This window comes from Protomyctophum parallelum (assembly GCF_964188405.1).
Source record: "Protomyctophum parallelum genome assembly, chromosome: 11".
NCBI lineage: Eukaryota > Metazoa > Chordata > Actinopteri > Myctophiformes > Myctophidae > Protomyctophum > Protomyctophum parallelum.
This window is the reverse complement of record NC_139707.1, coordinates 41,031,919-41,051,540: the sequence shown is the minus strand read 5'-3', so window position 1 is coordinate 41,051,540 and position 19,622 is coordinate 41,031,919. Positions and strand designations below refer to the sequence as shown.

Genomic DNA, 19,622 nt, shown 5'->3' with positions numbered 1-19,622 from the left:
ATGAGGGACATCGTGTTCGGCGGTCCACGGTGTGAAGTGAGAAGTGCGAGGACGTGCTTCAAAAGACTGGGGGGGGGTGATTGTATAGCCCCCATCCAAGACCCAGCCCGCAACAGCCCTGCCAATCTGGCTCAGCCCTATTGTTACGGTAGGTTTGCGCTTTGGTCTGTCAAGTGGGAGCCCCGGGTTCAATCCCCGCTTCCGTGCAATGCTACAATCGCCTGTTGATGGATAATTGCCTGAATATACTTCAAATCCAGTGGGATTAAAAACGTGGTGGATATATGGTGTTAACTGCTGTAGCCTGAATGTGGCAATATGTTTGAAAATGACTGTTTGACGTGGTTCTTACTTTTTGTTATTTTATTTGAACTGTCAGTTTGTCACCCCCTCCCACTTGTTGATGGGCTATTTTACTGTAATGTTTGATAGACTCTAACAAAAGCGCCATTGAAATGTACCAACAACTTGAACACATATACAAAATATAGCTATAGCTATAGCCATTGGTTCACAAAATCGTTCTGTTATAGACAACAGAGATAGAAATCCAATCAGTAATCTCTCCTTTCATCTGATAACTAATCGGCAACCACCTGGGCTAGTTCTCCCCTCCCATCTCTAATGCTGACGCTAGCTAATATTAGCCTACTGTTTGTTACTGAAGGTTAAAGATGGAGTGGCGTAATCCCCCCCCCCCCCCCCCCCCCCCCACGAGTGACTAATTCTCGTACAATCCCCCTGCAAAAAGTGTACAAAAAGTGTTAAAATTGTGTTTGTATGTGGCCACACCCACCATGCAGTTCATTAATTATACCTGGCTTTCACCTTACCACCGCCCACCTGAATTTAAGCCTCGCCCACAGCTGTTGTTGATTTTATGATGACATTAAAGTGGTGTATTTCGATTGGGCCTTTTGACTCAAAGGCTTTCAGCTTTCAGGAAGAAACCAAAAATACACAGGGAAGACATATTTGAAAATTATATCCACACCTTGGGGTCTAAGAGTAATGTTGACTCCCCTAGACACATACAAAACAGAAAAAGTACAAAAGTCACGACACTCCTTCTTTAAGGTTGATTTATTTTCATACAAATGTCTCTCTAGGCTAGGTGTTAACCTAACCAACATCCTCAATTTTGAATCATATCCAGTGACTCTGTGAGTTGGCAACAAAAACATTTTCATCAACAGCATGCCAAACTAAGGTCATACAGTTATTACAGTAGTCCACAGTAGTAAACAATGTATTTACTTTCCTTTTTTACACGCAAATGACAATACAAACATACAGAAAACAACAATGAACATTACAAGACAATACAATTACTAATATAAAGAAAGCAAAACAACAATAACCAAAAAACAAAACAAAAAAACAACAACAGCACTACTCCTCTTCAGCTCCATCCATTAAATGTGACAAATTATTGTTCTTTATGTATCTAATAAAACGGCCCCACACCTCCTGAAACACTTCTTGTTTGTCCTTAAGAATATATGCAATCTTTTCCAAAGGTAAACATATAGACAATTCCCTGAACCACTGTGTAATACTTGGCAGTAGTCCACATTTAGTTGAACTCTGACCTGGACATTTTTCAGGATTCGGTCATATGTCATACGCCGAAATGACCAGACCATAATGCTCCTGTGTTAGCTCTGTCACATGCTGTCGACAACCCACCCAAAAAACTATCTGGTGAATGGTTCCCCATCCTCACCTGCCTTCTCTGCTGCCTCACCAGACCGTGAACCCACCTTCGCATCAATACTGCCTTTTCAATCAGAAACACCTGCTTCGCAGTGCATTTACTGGTGTCCTCAACAACTGTTGCAAAACATTTATTTAAGGATCACTGCATTTGGTCGCTTGGCAGATTAGTGTGCGTGCGCACGGGTGTGCGTAGTCTGCTTACGCATGTGTGTATACTTTACTGAGAAATATTGTGCTTATATAACTTGAGAACTTTAGTTTGTTTTGGTGTACCATATGATACCTTTTGAATCACTTTATGACGAAAGTGTGTTTATATTTTTGTAATCTGTTTTCTAATTGTTACTTCCGGAGTATTTTATAGATGTAACAAAGCAGTATGGCGGATACTGAAATGTATAGTGATGGCTTAGGAAACAATAAATTATAGAACATATTTCGGTAATTGTTCAGAGCACAATTGTCTGTTTAGTTTTTAAATAAATACTTATTTCTTTGCATTTTGATTATCTTGCCTCGGATCCTTTCCCCCAGGTTTTATGTAATGTTGCTCCCAACTTAATTCCCTTAGACTACTAAATATTTGGAGTCATGTTTTGTACGCTATCATACTACAGTATGCTTGGAGTCTACAAACAGCAACATAAACGGCAAGCAGTCTGGTTCACAGATGGTTGTGTGAGGCAGGAAGAGATAGTACAAGCACTGATAAATATTGCATTTGTTTAACATATCTTTTTCAGAAAAACAATAACAGTGGTGCTGCTACAATAATGTCAGTCATGAAATGCTCTAGTAGTCGACACTATCCAACTTGCATAAACAAAATCACAGCGGTATTGGTGTGATGTGCAAAGTAAAATGTCTGGTGGAATAGACATCTGAGTGATTGGAACACTGCATGCAGTTGTGGTGCGTTCATGCCAAGTGGGAAGTATCTGAATTTTAACTTTACTACCCACCGTTTAAATGCTGTGGAATATAGATCTTACACCTCAAGAACGTCTCCAAATTCCCTCCCACTCTAACCCTGTCTTCTTTGGACTACTGTAACTGCCACACACCTTTTAATCTGGATCCCTGGCAGGAGTCTCCAGAAGCTTCAATAGAACTATAACAGTGCTGCCAAGATGCCATTGCTGATTAGAGTGTGAAAACACTCATATCACACCCATCCTACTGTACACTCACTGCACTAGCTCCATAGCTGTCCCCTCCAGGATCAAGTACAACATTCTTATCCTGATCTACAGTATCAGTGCATCCATGAAAATACTAATAACGCCTAACTCAAGGAGTTGCCAAGTCACCAATCAACTTAATTGAAGTGGTTGGTTGAATACATTATTACCAGTTTGCAAAAAAAATAACACAGAGACTTTGACTTTTTTGCTAGAGTCAGTTTCAAATTGCAGCCACCTGTAAGTGCTCTTTGAGCGGTTCTGAAGGAGAGCGATTCACATTCCTTTACGACTATTAGTAGGGCGCGTTCCACATTGTTGTGAACGAATTTAACCCCCTTTTTGAGCCAAATCTGGGTTGAACGTGGTGGTGTTGCTGTGAACGGCGTTGACGTTTTAGGTCCATGGGTGTCTTTGTGGTGCAGCATATCTTGTAGTCCAGGCCCATTTGCACATAGTAGAGCAAGTTGCTGTACTATGTCCTCTACCCTGAGCCATCCCAACCTAGCAAAATGAGTATGGGTAAGATGAGTTGTATAGAAGTAAGGGCCGATTCATACTCCTATTTTACCGCTGTTTCGGCGCTGTAGTGCCAAAATGATTTCGGCTCGTCAGAAATTTTCAGTAGCATCGAAGAGCCGACTTTAGGACGGTACCCGCCCCCCCGAACCACAAATGACGTCAAATTGTAGGCTCTACAGCGCCGAACCGACTTTTATTCGGCTCTAAAATAGGAGTATGAATCGGCCCTAAGGCCAAGCAGTATTCTGACCAGTTTGGGTTGTCTATGTTTTTAGGGCCTACTTTGTGGTGCTATGTGGTACCATGAGTTGCATGCATACTGCATAGTCATAGTACCCTTGAATGAGTTATTCTATTGTACCAAAGGAGAATGGATTCAGTTTTACCCAGGTGTATAGCGATCGTTTCTTGTCAGCGAGCCATGTGCAGATTCTAGAGAGTTCAGAGCTACCTGCAATTTGTCCTTGCCCGAAGACCAGGAAAGCCGGGTCATCCGCAAATAAGAGCAGGTTTCAGTCACAAGCTGATGTCATGTCGTTCACGTACTGTATATTAGGAATAGTAAAGTCCCTAGTATGCTTCCTTGAGGAACACCGCAGCTCACGTACTGGGAGGGGCGAGGACAGGTTTCCGTTCACCTACACATGTGTGCTCTCCTGACCATACGATTGGATATATATACTGTACTTAAGCCTGATAGCTTAGATGTGTGCCGGTGCCTCACACCGAAAATAGCAGATGATGAGTCTATCAGCTTGTGCGGTAAATCGACAATATTTATCACGTGACATCAACAATTGCCTTGAAGATCGTCTATCCCATTCTGACCTGAAATCAGATTCATACGAGGTTTCCGCCGGACACTACACTGGTCTGATGAACCCATTCTGACCTGAGATCAGATTCTAAAAATGTCAGTCGCTCTTCGATTTTTCAAAAATAGCAGACCTACAAGCTCGTATCACGCCACTCGGTGGCGCGATATGAGCTTGTAGATCTGCTATTTTTAAATAGCTAAAGCATAACATGATGCTTTAACACCAAAATGGGTGCCCGTTCAGAATGGGCTATTATCTTGTAGATCGGCTATTTTCGAGCGAAATGATGTGCAGCCAACCAAGTATAATCAGGTTTTACTATCCAGCAACAGCCTGTTTCTCCCCAAGTCTGTAGCAACTTTATCTTTTAATAAAAACACAACAAATGAAACGTTTTATGGCAGCAAAGATTCCTAGTATAAACTAGAACTGCACTCTGTCGAGTGCATACTTGCTTGTTGCACACTAGTAGGCCATAAATGGCCAACTAGTGCGCAAGCAGAGCGCGCAAGTACTTTCGACCGCTGTAAACTGTGGAATCTCAGTATCTCTGTGAAGGAACGTTTGAAATGTCTAAGTATTAGGTGTAACTATTTGCTACCTACCTACTTTATGCATGTAAACACCTAGTATTATTAAGTATCGTTCAAGTTTCTATCTATATAAGAAATACAGTTTTATCACTTTAGAAATATTCTGGATCCCTTTTTAGTTTTTCAAAGAAAAACAAATCATTGATATGTGATGAAAGAAAAGTATATAAACTGAATTAAAATATATATTATACAGTATAATTATTGTATTACTTATTGTAAATTGTCAATTGTTTTAAATGTATTTCATCTTGGACTATAGTGATATTAATACTAAATCATGATCAGAGTAATATGTGTCTAACTTCAATTTCTGTAATAATACTTTCACATTTGTTAAAATATACATGATCTAAAATACTTCCGAAAACCAATTACACTCTGGCATTGGGTCCTTTAATCCACATATTTCTTCCGTCATCATTGAGAACTAGTTATAAATATACTATATATATATATGTAATTACTTTGCGCCAAAAGCCGTCCCAGCCAACCCGCCACTTTTGATGCGTATGCAAATAAAACGGCAAATTGTGCCTGATTTGCTGGGACCAGATTACATACATGACCATATTTCTTACGTCATCATTGAGAGCTAGTCATACATATACTATATATATAATTTGTAAGTTGATTAGCGGTATACTGTGGTTACTTTGCGCCAAAAACCGTCCCAGCCAACCCGCCACTTTTGATGCGTATGCAAATAAAACAGCAAATTTGTGCCTGATTTCCTGGGACCAGATTACATACATGACCATATTTCTTACGTCATCATTGAGAGCTAGTCATACATATACACACCATGTACTCTGGTCCCAGCAAATCAGGCACAATTTGCTATTTTATTTTACAGATTATATATATAGTATATGTATGACTAGCTCTCAACGATGACGTAAGAAATATGGTCATGTATGTAATCTGGTCCCAGCAAATCAGGCAAAAATTAGCTGTTTTATTTGCATACGCATCAAAAGTGGCGGGTTGGCTGGGACGGTGCATACGGACCGGGCGGAAATATGACTTGCGCGCTCTGCTTGCGCAAGTAACAAGGTGTGGCCTCTCTGTTCAATCTTTTGCTAGTTACCAGCTGTGCAGTTTGCTATTGAGGCTGCATAAATAACAAGTATGTGATCAGTGGCAAAGCCTTTCTATGCATGGGAAATAATCTGGATGGCATCCGCAATGACAGATTGGCTTTGGGCATGCCAATTGGCACGGTAACTTTGGCACTAACTACAGACCGCTTCACGTTTAAACTTTTGACATACTGTATAACTCTTGAACTGTATGCACAATCAAACTCCACAGAGGCCACCTCCATGTCGACTTGAATCGATTTTCTGGCATTTTGTGTTTTCTTCAAAATACACATTTTCAGATTTGTCCCAAACTCACACAAATTGTGAATTGACTCTCTCTCTGAATTGTGACCTGTAAATATATTCATATTCCATTTTGATTACCTACAAATAAGTTTGCAGGAGGGAGCTGTTTGGCAAAGAAATTACATAAATTGATGGCCATGGACACCCCATCTGAATATGATTTTTGACAGGGGCACCCCAGAAGAGAAGATTTGTGTTAAAAAATAAATACAATTCAAACACTTTCAAGATTTAAAAAAAATGTTCAAACATAGCAGATGTACAAGCTTGCAGCTCTGCACGACGCGACGTGCTGTGAGCTTGCTCTGCTATTTTTAAATAACCATTTTGACGTTTGAGAACAATTCAGTGCCAAAAGTAATTTCACTTCCACCCATAGGGCCGCCACAAATGTCACTGTTTGATACTTAAAGGTGATTTCTTTCCCCCACCAAATTAAGCACATGGTCTCGTGAGTCATGTGACAATGACATTCAAACAGGGTTTCATATTCCATACTGTTTGCCTGTAATTGTCTACGCCTTTGTGCTTGTGGGTGGGTGTTTATTTCTTAATTATTATATTTAGCTATACTTACTGTATGAACACAACATCCAGTCATTCCCAAATTGTTCAGGGGCCTCTGTAGAACGCATTTCCAAACCCCTTTCGGGACACAAACGCAGTTTGTCAAACAAATTCCATTTCTCTATTTCTCTTTGCTACCATCCTGATTTCCCCAACTTCATTATCCAACATAATAAGGTGTTCCTGTTGCACTTCCTGGCAGGAAACTCGTGTGGACCGTAAATCCGTCACCACGCGAACAAAGTATTAGTTTCTCTATTTTGTGCTCTTTACGGTACTGTACATTGTGAGAGTAATGCTACACCAAGCATTTCACACAGGCCTGTGCTGTGTATAGACTAAATATTGTCGTTTACCTAGAAGCAAGGGAGGACTGAATTATTCACAGCTGTTTCAACGGTGTTAAGGCACTTATAATGCATACAATATTTTAGCACCCATTTTCAACCTAGTTGAAAAGTTCAGAAACACCCCCCTACCAGCGCCATCATCGATGGGGAATCCAACCCTAATATAATAGAAACTGCAGTCTTTCTATTCCTGTAAAAGTTTGCACGGTATAATGGATGCCCTTGTTATTGCGTTATATTATCTATATATCTTTGGCATTTTAATGGTCAGTGTCAGTAGTTTGTATGTGTATTGTACGTATGTTGTTTTAATGTTGTGATGTTTTCTGTGGACCCCAGGAAGACTACTGTATAGCAGCGAAGCTAATGGGGATCCGAATAAAGAATAAAGCTCGCCATCGTTACTCAAGAGGTTCATGCACTCATTATACGGACATAATGGTGGACGTTACTCGGAACTCCATATATGGTCATGGCTGACGTGGACTCGGCCAGAGCTCCTTATATGACTGGTCTCCAGAGCCATAGAGTAAGACAAGAGTTACGAAAACTCTGTTCACTTCATGGGGCCAGTCCAACATATACACGTTGTGAGCTTGTAGATCAGCTATTTGAACTATTCTAAAAGGTTTTTATAAAATAGTAAAAAATGGCAAATAAGTTTAGGGATAAGGGTTATGGGTTTTGCGCAAAATATAGCCCAATATGACAATTGTGGTTGCGTAATAAATAAAGTTCATGAATGAATGTATGCACGAGTATAAATATAAAGGAGTCCCTATTAAAACATGAATTAGTTCAGTCTGTGCATCAAACTTAGCTCTTGTTCAGCAGTCTGGTGGTGCTGCTAGGACATGAATGTCCCTTATGTCACCTTTCGCCTTAGCCACGCAACATCTGTCGTGTATTTCCTGGTGCTGTTCGCACCACTCTCCGCAGCGGTGCAGTTTCCGAACCAGGCGGTGCGGTGCCGCTTGTCAGAAACACTCTCCATGGTGCTGCTGTATAGTAGAACTCTGAGGATGCAGGGGCTCATTCGGGAACTTCTTCCCATGCATTCCTATGCTAAGCGAGCCTTCCGTTTTTTGGTCAATGAGATCACGGATTGCAAGGTTGTTGTCATCGAATCAATCTTGACGGCGCCGTTTCACAAGTCCTCACAAGGTCTCATGAGCAGTTGGTATTCTTTATGGCGCACCGAGAGGCCTCGGGCTCTGAGGTGTCATGGTTGATGTCCAGGAGACGTTGAGACAGAGGAGAACGGAATTGAGTATGAGGTGTCTGGATCTTTGAGTGCAGAGACATCAAACTTCTTTTGGGGAGGGTTTGCATGCAGTCTGGATTTTGGCTTCGGGCAAATTCGCATGGAGGAGAAGATGGGACGATGGTCAGTCCAACAATCGTCAGCCCCTCTTGAGGGCCTTTGTGATCAGAACCATGCCTCAATCTTTCTTTTGAGTTATGACATAGTCGATCAGATGCCACTGGCGCAGGTGCATCCATGAGGTCTGTAATTCTGCACACACCGGTAAACCAAGAAGTAGCAAGCAGAGTTAATAATAATAATAATGGATTGCATTTTCATAGCGCTTTTCTATGCACTATACGTGCTTACTCAAAGCGCTTTATAATGGTCCGGCACTATTATTAGACCGCCAACCTACCTCAAACCCTAACCTAACCATAACCACAAGCACGGGAGCAGCGCATGTTCGAGCGCTAGTCCGACCGCTGTTCCCGCATGTCGGACTAATTCTCCGTCGGAATTACCATCGGAACGCACGGCTCACTTCACACTGGGGTGTGATTTCAAGTAAAAATGGCAACTCTGGGCTAAATAGAATTGCACGTGAATTGTATGTGATCGAGCACTTAATTACCTGCTCATTTAAATGTTATTGATCTTCAATCCAAAGTTGTAAAACCCACAACAGACATATAGAAATGTCTTTATGTAGCCGGATGAGATAAATAAATGATTTTCCATTTACAATTTAACCTTCTGGTATATTGGATTGTGCCACAGTGCCAGCCATATATATCTTTTAAGCTAAATCAAGGAGTCAACATCTTTCCAATCTCAGATACCCAAGCGCTGATAAAGAGAAGCTATGTGTGTGTCACACGTCTAAGTGTGATAAACTGGGGACCTGCTTTCTGTTCGGCCAGGGCAGCTAGCCTTTGGACAAATTAATCTCCAGCTAAGATGACTTAGATCAACTTTGAAAAACGCTAAGAAGAAAACCCATAAAATGATTACAAACGGTGGCCAGAATGACAAGTATTATCAACAAAAATTAATCAGGTGCATCTTTTCATGAACTCAATTAATAATGTGCAACAACGGGGTCTTTTTTCCCTGGAATGAAAATTAATTAGCAGGGGAAGGTCACTCGGAGATGCTGACATCACTCATCAGGCCGCTGTGGCAGTTCTAATTATTTGTCTTCCAGGCTTGGCTGATCAAAAATTATTGCCATACCTGAGCAACATTTAGAAGAAAAAAAAAAGCTTTGTTTAAAGCGCTTTTAATTAGACCTGCTATTTGATTAATGCCGTGTAAGCGTTCAGGATCGGCCCTCTTATCAGCGTTTCTGACAAGTTTGCTGGGTATTGTTGTGTGAAAGACATTTCATTGACGCTAACCGACTGTTTAGTATCTAATTCGTTCACTTTACTTGCAATTAAAAAGCTATTTACTCCGAGAGCACTTGTTGATATTAATAAAGATGTTGTAAACTTTGACAAAGCGCTCTTGTTTCAGTACTAGAATGAACTGTGGCATACTAAAGAGTGGAGTGGTAATGAATAATAATAATAATAAAGCTGCATTTTGTGGATTATCCTTCCATCCTTAAATTCTGAAACCCACTGCCACTGCAGAGTGGAGGCACAAGTCGAGAACTAACAACTAGTACTAAGAATCTTAACCCATTCTGAACGGGCACCCATTTTGGTGTCAGCATCATGTTATGCTTTATCTATTGAAAAAATAGCAGATCTACAAGCTCATATCGCGCCACCGAGTGGCGCGATACGAGCTTGTAGGTCTGCTATTTTTGAAAAATCGAAGAACCACTGACATAGAAGCATCACTTTTTCAGAAAACTGTCATTTTCAAACAGACATTTTTAGAATCTGATCTCAGGTCAGAATGGGTTAAGCATGCTATGAGCAAAGTACCAGTGTACTGTACATCCATACAGCCTTGTTGTGAACAATACCGGCATACAGATGGCACAATCCTTGTTGCTTACAGTAGTCTTGGGGCATGTGAGCATAGCTACTATAAGGTCTTGCAATTTATTGCCTTATTGCCAACCATAATTAATAGCAAGGGACAAAGGTCACTCTAAGCCAACATGATTACCTAACCCCGGCCTGATAACACACAGAGGCACTTCTGGGCCCCATGGTCACACAAAGGATAGACATGTCAAGCACCCCTGTTATGATAAAAGCTCCATCAGGCTCTAATATACAGGAGCCAGCATGTATTATGTGCAGCATTGCCTTTCACATTCCTTCATGGAGTTACACTTTGCAGTGTGAACTATCCTCAACCCCTAACTACATCAATTCACATTACCTGCAAATTAGCGAAGTTCTTACTTTCAAGCTCGCACAGTACATTTGATCCAAATAGACTCTAAATGCCATTTCTGTTCCTATTAACCTACGGATCGGTGTGGCAGATATTTTCATGAGGTTGCTGTGGAAAAAACACGGGGCTAATGGCTTGGCTGTGACAGCGCTATTCATGATGATTTATGATTCTGTGTTTAAGTTGATTACTCCACTGCTGACTCGGAATACTATTTCAATTAGTGCACTGAAGGTCACTCCACGAAATCCCTCCATAATCTATTCCTATTAACACTAATGCGCGGAGTATCCATATCTGTTCACCCTTGTTGATTCAAATCATCCCCACTCCTAACGGCCAGCTTGTTTATCAGTTTACTGGTTCGGACGTAGCCTAGATGGTAATTTTCTCTCCTCGGTGTATCATTAATGTCTCCCGTTTTGACACATGGCTGGGAGGGACATCTCAATAGAGCTAGGGTGCATTTTTATGGCTTTCATTGTTTCTAATTTGTTTTACAGATCAAGTGATATTTATGCTGAATGAAATTGATCCTGAAACCCCCATAGGCGAAGGTGCTAATACTGCGAGGTTGGAAAAGCAACAACCCTACTATTACTTGTCATCGGGAGAACCAAAATAGCCTCGGCGTGATCAAATTTTTAGAGGCCTAAATTAATTTTACATCACTTTCATTCACACTCCCACTCACCCATGCAGAGGAGGAAATTAGCTACCTGTATTTAATCTAATATGTTCCCACTGTAAGCGCTGGTGGACATGATAGACTTAATCAGTTCACATTGGATCAAATTGCTTACCAGACAGTGCCTGGCTATGTGTACAACACATGGAGCTTTCAGACAGACTCCTTTAGTTTACACTGCCAGTGCCACTGTTCTGTACATACAGTACAGTAATCGCTATCGGGCAGAAACCTTGTATATCCAAATCCGTTAAATGGAAAACATGAACCTGTGTTCCAATGGATCCAATGTGGATATTGTTTAGTGGTTACTGTAAATATTTGTAGAACCTAATGACAGATCGGCCAACTGTGAACCTGGGGTTCTTATTTTGGGCATGTCTTTATAGGTGAAAATTTGAAATATTTGAGATGCTTTTGAGCGACACAGTCATATGATGGAGTATAAAATATGGAATTTATTTATGAAAAGAAAAAAAAATAACATGGAGATACAAGGTTTCTGCCCAACACTGACGATATACTAATCTTCTGCAGTATACCTTGCTTTCACAGTACAAACAGGCTTTGCCTTCCAAAATCAGTTGTTCTAATTACGTCCAAGGCAATACAGGTCAGGCTTTTCTGCAGGTAAGTCCTTTCCTGAAAGAGAGTTAATTGCATATCTAGCACTGGAACACTTTGAAGTCATTAAAATCCCAAGATTACCAACAGGAAACATTCCATTAAGAATTAAACAAACAAACAAAAAAAATTACAAAATATGTAATGAATGCCGTAACAAGCCTATATAGGCATGAAGATGAGCAACATCCTTTTTTTTTTTTGAGAAGGGTAAAAGTGCTGACATTGTCACCAGTTGATGGGACTCTATCCGAGGGATAGGTGAAAACACTTGGGCATAGTGACATCAATTTTCAAGATGATTTAACTCCATGCTCCTGTGTCGGAGGAGAGAAACTTCAGACCCCTGATTTACCTCCGATGACAGCCACACGGCCCCCGAAACAATGTTTCCAAGGCTACTAGCGAATGACGAGTGGTCACGTCTGTACCGCCGTCCCCATTGGTTTGATTTATGTGGCCGGGATCCAATAAAAATGGCAATCAAATCAACCCAGCCACTTTACAGGTAGAGGGCTGTCTGATTGAGTTGTCGAAGGCATGGCTGAGGCTCAGAATGATTATGCCAGGAAACGGAGAAGGGTCCATCTCTCCGCGCCCAACAAGGACACCATACATCTCCCCATGCAGCGTTCCTACTCCACTGTGAAATGTATCCAAAATAACTGCACACCTACTGCTTGCCCGCCTCCTCTCTCTCTGAAGGTTATTTGTCGTCTGAAGGACTCTGCCTGTCAGCGTATGATGAATACCATGTACACAGACAAGAGCAGCGTCAGGTCCAGGATTAGCCGGAAAACTCACTGATCTGTGAATAACCTAAAAAAGAGGAGCCGGAGATTAGCAACGATGCTTTTAGGAATGATCCATCAAACTCAACTACCTCAGTCACTCAAATGAATCATCCCACTTGATTCTTTAACCTAGGCGAAGTGCGCGCGACTGCCGCTGCTACATGCAGGTCACGGGGATCATTTTGAGGATGTTTATTAAATCAGTGCTATCAATTTTCTTACTGATCATCTTTTATCTGTCCCGTCCTTGGAGATGAGTCAAGCACACAATGATGTTAAAGGTTGCGGTGTTCAACTTACTGCTTTTTCTCCCAACCTCCTGAGCTGCGTTGGCAGTATTGAATTACAGCCACTGCCATAAAGCACAAATTGGTATCTGAAAAATGCCCTCTGTCGAGAGGGCCCATCACTCAGGTTAACTCACTTCTGTTAACCAGGCTACTGTACAATTCAGAACAAAAATCTAAAAGATAACACAAACCCAAATAGATCAAAAATAATAATCCTGTGAACTATTTGCTTTGGCTTTGAACTATAATGACAGCATAGGCCGAACCTGTTTACTGTTCGTGAGGAAGCGCACATTCAGGAAGTAAATTGGATCAAAGTACAAGCAGCTGCTTAAGTACTTACTCGCTCTGATAAGCAGAGTGAAATCACCATCATTGTTGCATTAGAGTGACTTGCTTCAGTCACCGCCAGGAAAGCAGACAGGAAGAGGAGAAGTGGAGCTGATAGTGTACCAGCTCCGTGTGTGTCATGAAGGAACCGTTTGGCTCGTCGCCAATCGGAAAGAGAACAATTGAACATCACTGTCGAGACCTTTTCTGCTGGAAACACAATCACCTTGCAGTACAATGCATTGCACAGCAGGTACAGACACGTCCTCTGGAGTAACTGTCAAACACGTGGGATTTCAGTAAATCAGAGCCAAAGAATTACACCAAGCTACGTTTAAAGGCAGGGTTTCTTTCTCTTTTGGGAACTGGCACATTATTTGAGTATCGTTCAGTTGAAAGCTGTGCTAACAACTCGGTCACGCCCTATACTTCGTCGTACTTCGTTGACGGCACAAATTTGTGACGACATTTCGAAAGTTTTGGAAAACGTTTTGAAACGTATTTCCATTTGTTTATGTAATGGCCCCACCCAACATGAGGATACAACACCCCCAGATCTATGGATTATACCAACAGGGTTATACATTGGCGTACTGGTGTAGTAGTAACGGTCAATAAGACGGAAGCATGTTGATCTCTACTGACATAACAAAACAAACCGTAATAAGCCCCAGTTCAATGTAGTCAGTGTCAGTTTTGAGCAAGTAAACATTAGCTTAGACATGAACTTGAGTTCCTTTCAATATTTGCTTTTGGGAGTCATAGGCTAAGAGTGAAAAAACACAGCGCCAAAGAATCCCACATGACATCATCCCAAAGTTTTCCAGTGAACTCTGAGGACCTTTCCATTCCAGCGATGAGGGAGACAAGGAAAGTTCAAGGATTGAGCAAGTCAGTTGGACTAACATGCCATGGAACAGGAAATAGCCATCCATTGATTTTGTGTGTGTCCAGAAAGATCAATTTTATTCTTCCTTTGTTTTCAGACTACAATGCACTAAGGCTCCTGCAGCGGGCAGGATGTGTTTCGTACAAGCACGGTCCAAATGAAGCTATAAATCAAGTGTTGGAGCAGAAACACATAATGTCATCCCCCACAGACCACATACAGTACAGTACAGTGCAGTACAGTGCGGCGCCTCCGACTCTTCCCCCGCTCACACTCTCTGTACAAACAGAACTGACAATCCCGCAGACAATTGAATCAAATCAAACATTTTCAAAAAGCATGACGACATCGTGAAATAGGAAATTAAAGGAGATTTATGTGGTGCCTGTTTCTTTACAGTTAAAGCCTCCCCATCCCCATCGCTCGATTTCTTTAGTAAGTAAAATAAATGTTCAGGTCCGGGATACCAAGTGTGTCCATTCAGGAGAGAGAACTCCAATTGGCATTTATTCTGTAGCCTATCCTGTAGGAGTGCTCTGTCCTGATTGGGCAAAATGTGTATCCTGACATGAAAATGTATCGAGAGCTTCAGAGACTTGCAGACGCCTGCTACTGAACAAACAAATCTATAGCGGTGATTGCTGTGGGAGCATAGAACTATACAATGCTTATTTGAACAAGCAAACAAATCACATATATCACCTTTTACTGCCATAGCATTTCAACAGTGATTGTTTAGAAGGTGCTGTTTTGCAGCCTGAAAGTGTATCAGTTGAATTTAACCCACTATCCACATATTGGACCCGTTTTGGTCATAACAAGGTTTCCACCTGACGGCTATTTTCACAACGTCCTACATTTTCATGGAATCTCTTAGATTTTTCTTTTATCTCTTCATGAAATAACTGCAAAAAAAATATTTAACTTGTTTTTAATTCATGAAAGGTTTTGTTTAAAACAAAATGTAGAAAAAAATCAGACCAGTCTGAAGCGAGTGGTGCAACAGCACCCCCTATTGGTACTCTAAACATAGTAACATACAGTAACATAGTCACATAGGGACAAAGCTGTTCCTTGGAGTGGTTGCACCACTCAAAAAGGACCCATAAAAATGTGTTTGCGACCCACAAATAGGTCTTTGGGAACCAGTGAGATAGTGGCTTAACAAACATTTGTTGACATTTTAACGGCTTGCATAACATTTACTGCTTCACCACTCTGAATATTATGAGGCAGAACATACAGAAGTTAGATATGGGGTATTGGTGTTTATATACCTTTCATTGCGTTTGAATAAACAGCACAGAGGTCCTTTTTATGGCACTTGTTATCTGGTTCAACATCTTAGTGTCGTTATACAATATGCTGATTAAATGAGTACGTGTGTGTATGCGTGTGTGTGTGTGTGTGTGCGTGCGTGCGTGCGTGCGTGCGTGCGTGCGTGTGTGTGTGTGTGTGTGTGTTTGTGTGTGTGTGTGTGTAAACTGACACTTCTTTAATTGTATTGCACTTGAGCTATCTGGTCCTGGAGTTAACTCGTAAAAGTGAAGTCTCAAGCAGATTCCCAGCGTCTGCCTGTTTAAGATTCATAGAAAAGACCATCCACCCCAATCAATATCTACTTGAGATTTAAGTTGCATTATGCGTCCCCTTCACAGGCATGATTTAAAACATCAGCACAAAGTATTCTTAATTTTATTGCCTGCCGTAAATTAAAATTAATGATGCTGACATCCACAATTAACAATGAAAAATGCAGATTCTTATAATTACTTTAGCAGTAATATTGTTTTCAGCCCGTGCTCAAGGTGCTCCTCATGTGCTCTTCAGCATTCAGTAAAACACAAAAAGACAGCTTCATTACATTTTATTTGCTATAAGGAAACCAAAAAAAAGGGACTAACAAAAATCCACTGCTCATTTGGGAATCTCTCGCCATGCATAATTAAGCAAATTTGATTGGAATTAAGCATGACTTCTTTTGGTTGGGTTTTAATGAATGCAAATCAGGCATCTACATCCCTAAGATTAATTTCAGCCAATTAAAAAACAAAGCTTGTTGGAAAGTGTAAAAGTGTTCAAAGCAGGGTATAGCAAAGCAGTTTCTCTCTCTCTCTCTCTCTCTCTCTCTCTCTCTCTCTCTCTCTCTCTCTCCCCCTCTCTCTCTCCTCATCTCATCTTCATAACTTGCACTCGGGAGATTTTCCACCCTCAACTTTGATCATTAGCATGAAGTTATACAGACAAACAGTATGAATTCAAATTTGTCCGAAAATCCCTCCCTGGATCGCCCTTACCTTTTGAAAACCAACGTCACGCCCCTATGCAACGTAATGTCTTTAGCCTAAGCTATCATCATCATCATCCCACTATTAGCATGTGAGCTATGAATGTTGGTGCCTGACTGCCTGTGTGTTCAAAGAAGGCAAAAAGGAAGATGAAAGCAAACGGGTTATATATTTTACGACTTGGCCTGACAAGGGAAAATATGACATTATTATTCTGCATTAGTCTGCCTTACAATAATGTCAGCACAACCTGGAATCAACCTTTATCAGTGTTCAAGAGGATTCAATCCATCTGCCTTAAGCACTCGGGGAGATCTCATCGTGGTATTTTCCATGTGAAGGCACCATTGCACACCGCGGCTAGTATAGTGACAAATAATGCTCCTCACGCCACTAACAAATGTCAGTGTCAGGCCTCGTTTCTGAGGTAGGCTTATGTAGGTGTTAGTCTCATCATCATGACCAACCTTACATTACCCTTCATCTCAAAAACGCCACGGCGCATAGAATCATCACGCCTTTCTCAGCGAGGGGGGTTTGCGCCGCGGCGGCAACCGCGTTGGCAAATCCTGATTATTTGGAGAGTCAGTTGTAAAACGTTAATGATCGAGGGCAAAGCAGGCACCTTCGGGGCTAATGCTAATCTGCCCGCGTTGCTCTGAGAACGCCTGCGCACATTGATTTGATCTCTCACATCAAAAGACAAACAGTGGTGCAAGTCAGCACTTCCTCTGTCAATGTCATTCCTTGAAGTGATTCCTCCACACGTGCATCTTCACGGGGGTGGGGGCACAATAGGAGGGAGAGAGTGTGTGTGTGTGTGTGTGTGTGTGTGTGTGTGTGTGTGTGTGTGTGTGTGTGTGTGTCATGTGTGCGTGTGAGAGAGACAGACCGGGGGGGTGGAGGGGGGGGGGGGGTGCATCGGAGTATCAGGCAATCAGATCTATTGGCATTTCTTTAAAGGAGATTCATGGTGGGAGGAAGGAGGGGAAGTGGGAGAACAGTGTTCCCCCTATTCACCCGACATGTGAGAGCCGAGGCTGAGAGGCTTGCTGTGTTTACGAGGAGTATTAATCCCTCTGTCTCTACCTGTTACAGAGCTTTCATTAATGTTGTCTTTTAAAATCACGTCTCCTGCGGAGTGGGGAATATAAGTTGAGAGAGTGTTGCTCAGAAGAAACTCCGCAGAAGGTTTCAAAGTGGCAGAAGAAAAAAAGAACCTTCATCTGTTCACCCTTCATCATTCAAAAGCTCGTCGTATAGTATTATGCCACTTGCATATAGCTCCTCCGCATGACGGGAAGAATTAATATTTGGCCTCTGATGCATTCTTTTTGAAAGAATAAAGGAATGTGAAGGAAAAGCATTATCTATTCAAGGAGGGGGGAACGGGGAATTCTCTCACTGTGTGCCTCTGAGTTCTGTTGTAGCTGGCTGCTGCGTCTCATTTTGTCTGTGCCGCAGATCACAGGGCTGTAGAAGAAATCCTCAAGTCAACTTAACTCAGAAGAAAGTGGAAGTGGAAAAGGAATGGATCCATTAGGATCCATTTTGGTTCCATTTCTACTCTCTTCGGAGTTCAGCGACACTGAGGATTTTTTCGAGTTTACTACGTTTCTGAGGGAGAATGGTGCTGTTTTATTAGAACCCTGTGGGAGAGTTTTGTAGAGGCAAGCATGTCATTGAGGCTATTTGCATCATGATAGCTTTGAATAGATATGATAATACTGCGATACTTCAGAATCCCTCCCACAAACGTGTTTTGTGTGATGATGACAAGGTGTGTGTGTGTGTGTGTGTGTGTGTGGTTGTGTGTGTGTGTTTGTGTGTGTGTGTGTGTGTGTGTGTGTATATCTGAATTGATCAGAGCTCTTATGATATTTGTACAAGTATAAGCCCACGTCATACAATCTAAATCTAACGCCTTAGATTCATTGCGGTTTTGGAATAATAAAACCTAAATAATATTAGTTTATTATGACCTCAACAGGAAACAACCTTCATGGTTCTAAAAACCATTGCTGTTAAATAATGTAGTATACTCTCTGACACTCGTCTTTATATATTTATTTTTGCCACTCGCTCCTGCCCCGTGTTAATGTGTTGGCCCCAGTGCCTTAGGCCCTCCATTTTTATTCAGTAAAAGGCTCATTGCTATATAGAGTTGGCCTTATGCTTACTTTATGCACCAAAGACCACACATTCAAGTTCACTAGAGCAAACCTATGCGCCTTTTGAAGCATTCGGACCACGCCATTATGAAAGTATGGCGTTCATACATTTGTATCTCTCTGCAATTGCAACGCAGCCATCGGTGTAAAATTGTGCCGTCCTCCCTGAGTTTCCTCTTGAATGCAATGAGACAGAGAGAGCGGGGAGGAAATGTGTTTATCCCTTTGTTTCACACACATAATAATAACACAAAAGAAGATTATTATTCCGGGGGTAAAAAAGCAGTGAAAGGCTATTCAGTCCATTTGTTTTCAGGCTGCCCGGCCGGGCAGACGAGGAAACAGAAAAAGGAATAAAAAGATACGTAGAATAATTGGTACAAAGTCGTTAAAGAAACCGACACAATCAGCAGAAGCTTTTAAAAGGCGTTTTAATTAATGCACCTCGAATCACATCAAATTATTTAAAAAGAATGCAGTGTTTGTGAGAGCCTCACACACACACACACACACACACACAGTAAAATCCTCAGTGGTAATTGATCCATTTGAACGGCACTCTGAGTTAAATTGGCTAAATTGTGTGTAGAGACGAGATGTTGCAGAGAGATGAGGAGCCCAGGGGACAAACAGAAGGACAATACGGCCTCTTGGGAGGAATTTATGCTGCTGAACTGAATTTGAATACATGAAGGGGAACTCAAGAAAGACAGAAAACGTGGTACAACATAACCTGTAGTTCTCCTCATCCACTCTGCGTGGATGGAAAGAAGGGGAAATTACTCAGTTTGTTCCTATTCCGA

The 19,622-nt window shown here is 41.5% G+C and overlaps 1 protein-coding gene across 1 annotated transcript in view; it reads left to right on the top strand.

Moving 5' to 3' along the window:
• The window catches only part of dachd (dachshund d), a gene marked incomplete at its 5' end in the record, with an annotated part of 45,911 nt that continues 26,289 nt past the window's right edge, over positions 1 to 19,622 (top strand). The window contains one exon of the mRNA XM_083776805.1: positions 1 to 148. Within this exon, the coding sequence (XP_083632931.1) occupies positions 1 to 148 (148 nt within the window). The remainder of the gene's footprint in view (positions 149 to 19,622) is intronic.